General features: G+C 28.7%; 2 protein-coding genes across 2 annotated transcripts; both read right to left on the reverse strand.

Annotated features, from left to right (window-relative positions):
- Positions 1-339: 339 nt before the first annotated feature.
- On the reverse strand, positions 340-2,249 carry LOC103496465 (zinc finger protein ZAT5-like). Its single transcript, XM_008458323.3, has 2 exons — positions 1,785-2,249; positions 340-1,077 (listed from the first exon to the last, which is right to left on the reverse strand). Exons 1-2 carry the CDS (start codon positions 2,029-2,031, stop codon positions 533-535), a joined length of 792 nt encoding a protein of 263 aa, XP_008456545.2. The 5' UTR covers positions 2,032-2,249; the 3' UTR covers positions 340-532.
- A 3,609-nt stretch (positions 2,250-5,858) lies between these two features.
- LOC103496464 (uncharacterized) lies at positions 5,859-7,510 on the reverse strand. Its single transcript, XM_008458322.3, has 2 exons — positions 7,168-7,510; positions 5,859-7,086 (listed from the first exon to the last, which is right to left on the reverse strand). Exons 1-2 carry the CDS (start codon positions 7,219-7,221, stop codon positions 6,382-6,384), a joined length of 759 nt encoding a protein of 252 aa, XP_008456544.2. The 5' UTR covers positions 7,222-7,510; the 3' UTR covers positions 5,859-6,381.
- Positions 7,511-13,410: the final 5,900 nt, after the last annotated feature.

Raw genomic sequence — 13,410 nt, forward strand, 5'->3', positions numbered from 1 at the left:
AGCATAATATAATGATCTCGGGCCAAAGTTGCCATAAGATGGCATTGAGATTCAACTACATAAGTATTATGTAGTATGACTAGATCCTTCAAAGTGTTTTTTAAATTTGAAAAGAATTTTGGGGTCGATCTCGGCCGATATTTACCCCGAAAATACAAAATTACTAATTTTCTAAAATTATGTTACTTGTGTAATATAAAACAAAAAAAAAATACTAGTTTTTTTCCCTTTCCTAATTTTTAAACATCAATCTGAAAAACAATAAAAACTCTTGAGACCTATCATCTAAAAAAATAGTTTGGATACCCATACTGAAATTGATTTGTACTCTAGTGTAATTTTATTAGTTTGAATGGATCGATTTTTAAGTTCAATTTGTACGTAATTCTTAACTGGTTTCGCTAGACACAGTTTTGGGATTGTATCTACTTGTATGCTTTTCGATCAGGTTTGGAATTATAAATATATCAAATACACATAATATTTTTCATTTAGAAATCATACATTCAATATGCAAAAATGCTCAATGTTCTCAGTAATGGCAGTCCACCAAATTCGTGGCACCCATTGCAACACCCAAGTTCTCTCTTTTATCATTTTCAGGTGCCGGAAGATTGAGATTCAAATCCAAACACAACAAATTACTTCTCTGCTTTTTAGAACAACGACGGTCAATCTCACTAGAATCTCTCGAAGTTCCACCGCAGCCACGGCGGTGGCGTCTCATGTGACCGCCGAGGGCTTGGCCGGAAATGAAATCGGCGCCACAAACAGAGCACTCATGGACCTTAATTCTATAATTATTGGAGGATTTGAAATTGTTGTAATAATCGCTTCGGCTCATACGAACCTGATCCAATTGGTTTGAAACGTTGTTGTTGTAATTGAATCGTTGTTCGTGCTGTTTATTGGCCGGCGATGTACTGGAGATGGGTTTATGGTCGAGGGCGGTGGCGGTAATGGCGGTGTTCTTGTGGGTGTGGCTCGACCGGTGGCCACCGAGGGCTTGAAACGATGGGAATGTTCGGCGGCAGGTTTTGCATTTGTAGGCACAACAATCGGCTGCCTTGCTCGCACCTGCCATTGTCAATAAGAACTTTAAAACGTAGCAATTTGATTCAATCCGTCCTTTTTTTTTTTCTAAGTAGTAGTAATAATAATAATAAACAAACTCATTTACACAAAAAGAATTATTAGAAGAAAAAATTTAGCTATTTTTCAAATTTTTTCTTAAAAGAATATTAACATATGATATCAAACTGTAACTATTCTAACTTTACAGGTTAGTTTATCAAGTATAGATTATATAAAAGTATATCGAAGTTTGTCACTAATAAATTTTGTTATATTTACAGTTTTTTAAAATATTGTTATATATTTAATTAATATATTTAAAATTATTACTCATTAAATATAAATATAAATATATATATATATGACTCTAAAATATTAACGAGTAAAAATTTAAAAGAATTAAATATGAATGGTAAGAAAGTGTACTAATTAACATTTTTTTTTCGAGTTTTGATTGATATCAATATCATATCAAACCTGGAACCAATTAAATTTGTAGGCTTTTAAAAGTCAATCAATTGAGGCATTTTATTAGGATTATAATAGAAAATCATTCCTGCCTCGACATCAGTTTCTTCTTTTTGGTTGTAAAATGAACAATTTTAGTTACTTATTAATTACTCTTCTAAAAGAAAAAAGAAACCTATTAATTACTAAATTATTTTAGATTTTGAATTTCTACAAAGCTAAAAAAGGACACATGTAATTACCATTTTGCCCTTCCGGGTCTCCGATGAATTTTCCCAAGGAAAAAGAAGATGGTTGAGAAGCTGCAGGTTCACCTTGAGCAAGAAGGATTAGACAATTCGCCATATCTTCGTCTTCGTTGTCGTTGCCACCATCGTCTCGACCAATATTGGAAGAATTAGATGGAGAAGAGAGATTTAAGAAGGTGTGATATTCACCAATAACCTCACAATTATTTGGCAATAATTCACTCAAATAATTGGGACCCATGATCTCCAATTTCTGAGTCTTATAACTTCTTCTCTGATCTTTTCTTTTGCTATCAAATATTTCTCATCTTCTTCGCCCACTTCCATATACACATTTGTGTCATATATATATATATATATATATGTATATATATATATATATATATATATATATATATATATTGAAGTCAAAATGACAACAAAAAGAACAGTGAATCTGAGTTAGCTGTCTATCTTAATATGCTGATGGAAAGTTCAAGTTTAGAAGAGAATAAAAAGAGAGTTATAACAGAAAGAATTGCAAATTTAGAAAGAAAAATTTGGTTAATGATTTGTATAGAGAGGAAGGACAATGAAGTTTTTCCAACTTCTTTTTAAAAATAAAAAAATAAATAAAAAATAGTCCATTTGTTTTTGCACTCACTATCACCCTAAATAAATGCTTTAAATCGTGAAAATGTTGAAAATAGTTATAAATATAACAAATCTTTATATTTTATTAATATCTATCGACATCTATTAGTGATAAACGATACTACTCTATCAGTATACATATTTTGTAAATATTTTAATTTATTTTGATGTATTTAAAAACAATTGAAAAAAAAAACAAAAAAAAAGACTCAATCTAATTCTCACACAGCTCAACATGTTTTGGTTTTCATTTTATTTATGAATTAGTCAACTATTTGATAGAGTAATGATAAAATATTATTAGGATTTTAGTATGTTTTAGAACTAAGGACTAATGAGTAAAGATAGGTTGAGTTGGAGGTATACCTATTTTGGATTTGTATTAATTAAAAATAGCATTGACTTTAATACACTTGTTTTTATATAGCAACTCTTAAATTCTAATTAAGGGCATAAAGAGGTTATTCAACTCAATTTTGGTCTAAATTAACAAGGATGGAAGAGCTCATCTATTAATTCTACGTCATCTCAAAAACTTATTCTAAAACCGATGACTTTTTTAAATAGATTGAATGGAAATTGAAATTATTCGTAAACCAATAAGTGATCCAACATAGTATTAGTCTTTTTTCCAATTTGGTTGCAACCTTTTGTAATCTTGATATGTTTGTGAATAAAATATAATAGAAAATTTCACTTAAGTAAGTTGATACTTCATGGAGTGAATAAAAAGTTTGAAACGAAAATATTTTACAAGGTTTGAATTATTAAATATCAATAACCAATTTTACAATGCAACAATTAACCTAGTAAACATTGAGATTACTGTTGTAAGGCAATAGAAATATAATGTCATATCCAGTCATTACAACATCTAAGAAGAGAGTCGTAAGAAAAGTAAAAAAAGGTAGGATATTGAATAAAAACGTTTTTCACGTAATTAACTTCCAAATATTTCAAATGCCATGAGAATGAACTTGTAACAAATTGGTTGATTAAAACATTTCTCATGATTTGTTTTAAGCTAATGCTTAAACAAAAAAGTGTAACATAGAATATTACATATATATTTACTTTTCAAAAATAATATGAAAAGGAAAAAAAAAGTGAATTAGGGATGAAAATTGTATCACTCAATATATGTCTTTTTCTTAAAGAAGCCCATTTTGGTTTGCAATTGATGGGTTGGCAATGGGCCTAAAATTGCCCACTTCACTTGCCTCATTCAACACAAGTTTTTCAAGAAGAGATCTCTTGTGATGATGTAAAACTTTCCCTTTTGGTATGATTAATTACTGAGAAAAATTTGTCAACAAGTAAATAATTGTAAATTACTATACAATTTTTTAATAAAATATTTCCTCTTTTAGACATTTTTAAATATAATAAAATAAACTAAAATATTTACAAATTAGAACAAAATTTTAAATTTTATCAGTGATAAAAAACTAATAAATTTTTATTATTGTCTATCAATGTCGCTGATAGAAGTATATCAATATCTATCATTAAAGAATATGAAAATTTACTATATTTTGTAAATATTTTGTCGAATTTGTTTTTGAAAATTAAGTCCAAGTCTATAGACGCTCATTACAACTCTATATCTCATGCTTTAATTTGTAATATCATCTACTTTTGACTTACATTTTAAAAAAATAACAATTTTTTCTTTTAAAACTAAAACAATTTGTTTCCAAATTTTGAAATTTGGCTAAAAATTCAACATTTTTACTTAAAAAATTTGAAAGAAAAAAAGAAACAAACGTTTCGTATTAATTTTGAGAGAAAATAAACTTAATTTTAGAAAAACAAAAAATTGTCAAATGAGATGATATTACATAATAAAATTTGTGAACCGACGTAAATTAACTTGTTACCATACTAAACATAAAATCATTATATGGCATTAAACAAAAAGAGGGTCTAACACTATCATTTACACAAGAGGCAGTTCAGATACCATTTGTTTTAACTTAATAATATCATCATCATGAAGCATGATAATGAATGAATCATTTGGTTTTTAGAACTACTTAAACTAATATCATTATCACCATCATCGCCTAAATTCATTATACATACATACATACATACATACTTATGTGTATAAGTTGTCATTTTCAAGTGAGGTCATAATTTGGAAGAGGGCATGATGATGAGGGTGTGGGGTTGGATGGTAAAGCCAAACGCGCTTTCAAGAAAGTTGAGCCTTATTTTTCAATACTTTCAATGACTTTTTCTGGACCTAATATATCATTTCTAACTATAAAATAAAAATACATTGGCTCCAATGGGATATTCAAATTTTTCTCTCTTTTTTCTTTTAGTGGTCCTAAAAAATCAAACCCTATGAAACTGTACAATCAAACACTTAACAAAGTGAATAATGAATATTTCCTTTTAAGAAAAAATAAATAATAAAGGTTACAAAAATAGTCAAATTCAATCTAATCCTCCTTAGTTGTCATCAAACATACTTGTCATTGGTAGGTATATTAGTGATATGATAGTAATCTAGCTCATTAACTAAAATATACCAACTTTTAAATAATTTAATAAAAAAAATAAAGTGAGTTCAATTCAATTCAATAGTAATTGATACGATATTATTCATGAGAAGTTAAAAGATTTGCTTTTTTTTCACCGTTATTACGCTTAAAAGAAAATGTAAAATACAAAAGAAACTCATATGTTTAAATTCCAAGGGAAAATTATCTCATACTATTGATTATGATTTATTAAAATATTAATTTTAATAAAATACAAGTAGATTTATTTATCTCGTTAGCACAACTCAAAAAAGGTACAAAGTCAAGAACCACCGAAACAACACGTTCATACTTGTCCAACGGCGTAAATTCATCTCTAAGTATATAACTTTAAATCATTCAAATGTTGCATATATAGAAATAGAATATGTCTTTAAACATTTAAAAACGTAAATTCTTTCTGTCATTTTGTAATATCCATGATATTATTTACAAAACATAAAAATCATTCATCTCACTTTAACACGTCGAGGGACACACTTAACTTTTAGTTAAAACATACCTTATAACAAAACACTTCTACATTTTCACCTATTTCACCTCTTTTTTTTCATATTTAGTGTAGAACATAATAAAAAATTGATGTAACACTACCATAATCAATAATGACTGACTACACGAAAAAATCACAATGATAACAAAAATAAAAATCTCATTGAGTTTTCAATCTCTAACTAGACTTAGAACAGGAACCTAACATGCATGAAGTTAACTTTTAGTGTGTTTAACCATCTAAATGTTGGGTAAATGGTGTTCCCTTTTGCACAAAGGCCATATTTTGAATGCTTTAATAATGAAAGGGAATCTAGAAAGATTGTTGCACTAATTAAAGCCACAACATACCCACTAAGAATGGTGGGGATCTCCAAATACTTGAGAGACAAAGACAGAATCTTTGTGAAGATCTATTCCCTTGCATGTAACAATCACAACTTCAACTCTTAAAACAGAGCCAAAGCAACAAAAGGGCCCAAAGTTTTGGCTAAAATGTACACAAAAATGAACTCTAAACCTCAACATTCAGCAGCGAAAGTTTGGATTTTCATTAGTTATAAAAAGTTATATGATACAAAACTGAAAAATGATCCATAAACAAAGCCATACTTGTTCTTCAAATGTATGGCATTTGCCGCATTTGCAGCATCACAAAGAATTTGTTCAAGTACTTTGTACTGAGAACAAAGTGAATGAGAAATTTTCCCCTTATGTCTTCTTCTTTTCAACCCACTTCTTCTTTTTTTTTTTTTTGGTGTAATTGTGATTTGAAAGAGAATGGACAAACAAACTCCAAATTACACATCTCACAATCACAGCAAAAAGAAAAAAATTAAAAAAAAGATGACAAATAAATTAGGGCATTGAAAAGAACTAGAGAGAATGAGGAATTAGAGTGATTGAGACTATTACTAAACCACTTTTTGATGCTTGAGAGGACGTTGAGAAATATCAGACAGAAATGAATGGCTTCTCTTCCTAATGTCAATGGGTGAGCTTTGAGGTAGGGGTTGTGAAGGGCGAGGTGAAATGATCACCGGCGGGATGTCGCCCGAGTCGACGAGCGGTGGAGGGTGCTGCCAGTGAGGCAGCGGCCCGGCAAGGAGAAGATTCTGGAGAAGAGGGCCAGCTTCAATTACAGCCTGCAAAAGCTTGCCTTTCTGTGGCAATGGCTTATCGCAGGCATTTTTCCAATCAGTTGGAGGGAGTTCTTGAGACAACAATGGCTTCTCATTCTCACAGGCATTTTTCCAAACAGTTGGTGGGTGTTCATTTAACAACAATGGCTCTCCCACAATTAGGTCAGTCTGAGAAGATTGAATTGTGTTATTGTCATCAGAATCAGAACAAGCAAAGATCTTACTAGAGTCACTATCACTTTGTGGAGTGAGTTCATGTTCTTGAATTTTGTGTTGATCAAGCAGAAACAAATTTTCAAACATTAACTTCCCACATTTTGCTTCAACTTCATCTTTCTCTTTAATGGCTCTGTTCAAAAGATCTCTCAAGTTCATAATTTCACATTCTCTCCTCAAAATCTCCTCCTTTGCTGACATGATTGTTGTTTCAAGCTCCAAAGTTGTGTACAAAAGAGCATGCCTAAGCTCTTCCATTCCCTGAAAAAAAATTGAACCACTTTAGCAATTTAGAACAAAACCCAGAAACATAAAAACAGGGTATAAAAATTAGATACCCACATCTTCTTGATGAGCGGAGAATTCCCAGCTGAGAGATGTGCATTCAGCCTCCATTGATTGAGTAGTAGTGATGAATTGAGAAGAATTTGAAGAAGGAGATTTCTATTGTGGAGTTTCGTAACTATTGATAGAGGAGAAATGTTGGCATTACCATTTTTTTCTTTCCTTTTCACTTTTTGTATGATGGGTCTTTCACTCATACTAATTAGGCTATTTATAGGACAAATATATATTCATTATTAAAGAAAAAGAGAGAGAGAGAGAGAGAGAGAGAGAGAGAGAGAGAGAGAGAGAGAGAGAGATTTAATTATATAATGAAAAAACAAACAAAGAAAACCATATAGGCTCTCTTTTATAAAAAATAAGTTCAAACTGTTGAATATATGTTGGGATCTAATTTCACTCTTCAAACTCATTTTTCTATCCATTTTAGTTCATTCGGTAGATCTATCATGATGTAAAAGAATTTATAATTGTTATATTTGAAACTAATACTTTTAAGTTTATAAATGATAAATCATATCACCTATGAAGTCGATCAGAAATTATGAAAAAAAATTAGGGATGAGTTTGATAACTACAAAACCAAGTCGACCGACCAAAATCGATTGAATCGAAAGGGATTGGTTCGAGATACGGAGGGCTTTGGTTGGTGGAGTATTGAAAAAATTCAAACCGACAATATTTCAAAAAAAATTCAAAGACTTGATCCGACCGATCAATTGACCAACGGTCGATTTGTATTTCTTCATGGTCAGAATCAGTTTAAAGTTTAAATGTTTACCAAACCGATTGAAAGCTATTGAATCGAGAAATAGACCCAACCAACAAATAGGTTTTACTATGTTTATAAATTTTTTTAAAAATGTTATACATTTAATTGTTATTGTTACTGCCTATTCCAATCTATTATTGCAATAATAAAAAGGAAAAAAAAATTCCCTAATTGTTTAATTCAACCACAATTTAATCACATTTTTGTTAAAATGTTATTTTAGTTTACGTACTTTTAATAGTTCAACGGTTGATTGTTCCTTTATTTTTTTAAAAAAAAATATCGTTATCTGTTAATTTAAAAAAGACGTTGATATGTTGTATCAGTAAAATTAACTAAAAGCATTAAATTGATAATTATTTTCATGTAAAAATGAACTTATTCCCCAAATGTACATAGTTAGGACTATTAGAGACTAATTTTTGTATTGTTTATAAAAAAAAATACCATTTTAAAGATTAATTAAAAGTATATTTAAAAGTAATTAAAAAGACTAACACAATATAAATCAAGAAAAGATTCTTTTCATAATAATAGTAATAATAATATGAAAAAAAAAAAGAATTAGGAAATGCTTAAAAACACAAAACAGAAGAAGTCCATCTCAACTCTCTCAAGCATATGCTAACAAATATTATTTGACTTTCATTAAAGTAATATATAATGGAGACTTATATATAGAGATTTGGTCCACTTAGAGCTTGACACCTCAAATGAAAAAACAATTAGTTTGTTGTAATTTGTTTGTCTATTTTTGTGAAAATTATTATTATTATATTTTTCTTTTTGGGAAAAAGAATAAAATAAATTTAAGATGATGGAAATAAAAATAGAAAAGGGGAAAATGCTACAAATACTTTTAGGATTGTGGAGTGGGGAATTGATTTTTGAATGTTTGGTTCATAGGCTACAAGAAAGAGAGATGGAATGTGAAAGCAACATGTAAAGGTAAACCCAACATATATTGTATAGCTAAAGCTGGCACGTGTTGTATGCACGGGTGAAAGTATTAACCCTTTTTTTTTCTTTAGATTTTTACATAGAATCGTAAATATTGTTTTACTGTCAAAACGATTATAGCTCAATCGACAAAATACTTGTAATTTTCAATCTTGAAGTCAGAGGTTTGATTTCTCCACTTCACATTGTTGTAAAAAGAAATGCTTTTACCTATTAAAAAGTCATTACAAACAAGTTAGAAAAGTTCATCTGTCAAATCATGTGGATCATGAACAAGTTCGGAAGTGTGTCATTTTCCCTACTTAATTAATCGGGTAAGAAATCATACTCTCTTATTAGATTTTGGGTTCGTTTTTTAAATAAACTAGTCATTGGTTAACATATGTTTAAGAGGAAATCTAAAATATTTAAAATCATTTTTGTCATTTTCAAAATCACTTCTAAAAAAGTTTAGTTATGAAGCAAAGTGATAGTATGAATTATAATCTTATTCACTTTAAACATAAATGCTTATGACTTATTTTTTGTTTCAAACAAAAAGTTCTCAAACAATGGTGATAGTTATCCTTAACTATATATCCATAATCCTCCTCTTACCTAACAAATATGAGACTTTGGTCGCATTTCCATACACAAAAACCTTTAAAAAAAATTACCTTTTAAGTTTGACTTATCATATACGAAAGTTGGTAATTTGTTATAAACATGTTTGGCTCAGGCTCAGGATATATATATATATATATATATATATATATATATATATATATATATATATATGAGACATTCCCTCGAAAAAGAAAGAAAAAAGAATAGACTTTAAAGAAATTCAAGATTCCCATTAAAAAACACTTAACCTTTGTAAGAATAGAAAAAAATAAATATTATATATTTGATTATATATATATATATATATATATATATATATATATATATATATATATATATATGATGAAGTGATATGAAGGAGGACTCAAATACATCATTATTCTACCAAAAATGGCTCTAAATTTTAGTCCAAATCCAAACTTCTTTTTGACCAAAAACAAAAGGCAACAAAACCCCAAAACTATAGTCTAAAAGCACCGAAATATAAAGCCATAAACAACATTGAGATTATGTGGATGAATATTTAAGAGTCTAAATTTCAATATTAGTCAGAGATGGGAGGGAGACCAAAGTTTTCCTTTTTTTTTTTCTTTCCCACTCAAAATAAAATAAAAGAAACAAAAATGGAGCCTTTGAGATAATGTTAGTGTCTTTTGAGATACTTTTACAAGTTGCAAGAAACATAAAAAGAAAGAAATTCAAGAAAGAAAAACAGCCAAATCCCTACTTCCTCTAATATGAAAAAGAGGTATCTAATATAATCTATGGGCCTAAAAATGAGAGTATTTAATAATGGTGTATGTCTTTGGAATATATCATTTTACTAACGAAGTTTCTAAAATAAGTTGGTTATTTGAAATTAACCTTTAGAAACATGGCTTTTCTCTCCCTAATTTGTATATATAGTTATTAAAAGTTGTTTATCTCACTTATTCTATGTTGTTTGTAAAATAGTGATTTGATATTAATAATGGCAAAGCAAACAAACTTGTAGTAAAAAAAGAGAATATTGAACACTATAATATATAAACAAAATAATTTCAATTTTCTCTTTAAAACATTCATCCTCCAAGTCTTGTTTTAGTATATATATAGCCAATTGAGTTGCTCATTTGAGTTTGTTGTTGGAATTGTTTGTTAGAGATGGTCTTTTTAGTTGTTGTCAAATATATCATCTTCACTTAAGTTGGCAGCAAAAGGTGGTTATCAGAGTTGGATTTGGTCGCCAACGTGGACTCAAAGGAAATGTTCGAAAGAGAAGGAAGAGTTGACTATTCTAACTATTGAGTTGTATAGATCTGGCGTTTAGTAAACCAGAGTTAAAAAAACAAAAAACAAGAAATCACCTCTCCCCCATTTTCTTAATACACACCCCAAAAGCGAAGTTCACTATAATTAGGGTTTAAAATACACGGGTAGTTATTATTTTCTTATCATTAAACTTCGGTTAAGTGACAAGTTTAATTCCTTAATTCGAAAGCTTATAAACATGTTAAACATGTTTTTAAAAGATTAAATAGAAACAAAAATATCGTATTTCTTTGATTAGTAAGATAGAAAATATGGAAACTATATGTATGTGTGTGTTTGTGTATATGAATGCTTATGTGTGGTGGAGAATACATAGATGCTTGACCAATTGAGAAAAAGAAAACGGTGGCAGTCAAAGGTTATGTTTGATGCTTTGAGTCTGTTTGTTTGGTGCAATAACTTTGTAACAAATTTTGCTTTTTCCTTTCTCTTTTTTTAATTAAATTATGACACCCAATTATTTGTTTAGAAATACACTTCTTTCAAAATACAATATTTATTATTGACCTCTTACAAACCCATTAAAATTGTGACAGAGAGCAAACAAAATGATAATAACAATAAAAAATGAAAACATCTTAGGTTCCATTTTCTACTCAATATTCTAAATGATTTCTATCGTAAAGGTTACTTTTGAGAGAATGAGTATTTTTTATTAAATTGTGAAGATTATTTTGTTTTTTTTTTATTGAAATTAAGCATATAATATCTCCAAATTACCCGTTGTTTAAAAAATCAAGCTAAATTTTGAAAACTAAAAAAATAGTTTTTAAAAAATTGTTTCTGTTTTTTAAATTTAACTTAGAATTCAACCATTTTATTTAGCAAATATGTAAATTATCGTAAGACATGGAGAGAAAATAAACTTAATTTTGAAAAAAAATAAAAATAAAAAAGGAAATGATAACTAAATGGTTATGCATATCGTAAAAAAAAATGTATAAATATAAATTCTAACTACTGATAGAACCCCTCCTACTAATGATAAGATATATATATATATATATATATATATATATATATATATATATTCATATATATTTTTTTTACATTGTGTACTTAATGGTTATATATGCAAATGTCTGTATTTATAATTTAGCCAAACATACATATAGTTTATTTTCTATTGGTTACATTGTCCTATTCATGCAGTGCAGGTTGATGATTATGTTCAATCTGTCATGAATGGATTCAATATTCAGATTCAAAATGATGGGAATTATTTTGTCTTTTTTGGAGAGGGAAAAAACCCTATGAACAGTTAAAAAGAGAATATAATATTCTTAAAACTTCAAATAACAATCATAAGGCACAATGTGTTTAATTACCTCATATTTTCTTCCCATATGATGCAGCATTAAAATAAATATTAAAAAGGAAAAATTGTAATTGATAGTAAAATATTGAAATTATTTACAAAAATATAACAAAAACAAATTTAAATAAGTTAAGAGGTTTAATGAATTTTACTGTATTTTGGAAATAGTTTTAATATTTAGATTATTTTATTTTATTTTTTATAATTTAATTAGGTTTGTTAGCAAAAACGTCTTTTAAATTAATTATTGAAAATTAGAGACTAAAATGTCAATTTGAAAATTAGGGAACAAATGCACACATGTTTTTTAAAACACAAGGATCAAAAGGGACTAAATTGAAACTTTTTGTTGGTAACAAGGACTAAATTGCAAAAAGATAAAACAATAATAACTATAACACACAACTAATGACAATGGAAAACTCAACTTTACCAATTAAAAAAAAATAAAATAAAAAGGGGGATGTGCTGGAATCCTCTTTGCATAGTCACAAAAAGGTTTTACCCGAAATTTACACTATACCTTCAGATGCATTTTCTCATAACAATACAATGAATCGTTTACCTTTGAAAACATTAAGTTGAATTACAAAATTAGCATAGTCTACGGATAATGTTATAATAATAGTGATTTGGGTGAATCCCAAACACATTCAGCAAATCATACAAATGATTTATGCAGCCAGAAGGAACACATTCAAAGGCTTCTGATTCCTTTTTTGTATATATATATATATATTTCTTTCTTTTACACTTAAGGATCAAACGCGGTTTGGATTTGAAGAAGAAAAAGATGAAACATAAAATCCACCTTTTTCTTTTGGTTTAGTGTCTCCTTGTCTGCTTTAGCATGTGAGAGCAGGTGAAATTTTTTTGGGGGGTCCACACACCACCACTCACCACAAAAATTCTTCCCCCTACTATTTTTTCCAAACTCAAAACTGTTTAAAAGCAGACTAAAGCACTAATGAATGTAGCAGTATTTAGTAGTAGTAGTAGTACATTCTCTTGGTTTTAACAAACTGGGACTCATCTTTTTTTTTTTTTTTCCAAAAGAATATGCATATTCAATCATATCAGGTAAGAAAAACTAAGGCCATGCAGCAGCAAGACAGTAAAACAGGAAAATGAAAAAGACAGGAGCGAAGATTGGTATTCGAGAATTTGAGAGAGTGTAGGAACGAGTGTAGAATTAAGAGCGAAACAGAAATGGGATTGTGAAGTGTGAAAATGATAGGAAAGAGCATTGAGTTGAAAACTGAGGGAAGGGAAT

Source organism: Cucumis melo, chromosome 3, assembly GCF_025177605.1.
Source record: "Cucumis melo cultivar AY chromosome 3, USDA_Cmelo_AY_1.0, whole genome shotgun sequence".
In the NCBI taxonomy this organism is placed as follows: Eukaryota; Viridiplantae; Streptophyta; class Magnoliopsida; order Cucurbitales; family Cucurbitaceae; genus Cucumis; species Cucumis melo.

Excerpts from the sequence above, each read along its gene's own strand:
- LOC103496465 (XM_008458323.3), bottom strand. The coding sequence starts at position 2,031 with ATGGGTCCCAATTATTTGAGTGAATTATTGCCAAATAATTGTGAGGTT. Across the intron at positions 1,078-1,784 it reads AGACCCGGAAGGGCAAAATG|GTGCGAGCAAGGCAGCCGAT; the intron begins GTAATTACATGT and ends TGACAATGGCAG.
- LOC103496464 (XM_008458322.3), bottom strand. The coding sequence starts at position 7,221 with ATGGAGGCTGAATGCACATCTCTCAGCTGGGAATTCTCCGCTCATCAA. Across the intron at positions 7,087-7,167 it reads TCTCCGCTCATCAAGAAGAT|GGAATGGAAGAGCTTAGGCA; the intron begins GTGGGTATCTAA and ends ATTTTTTTTCAG.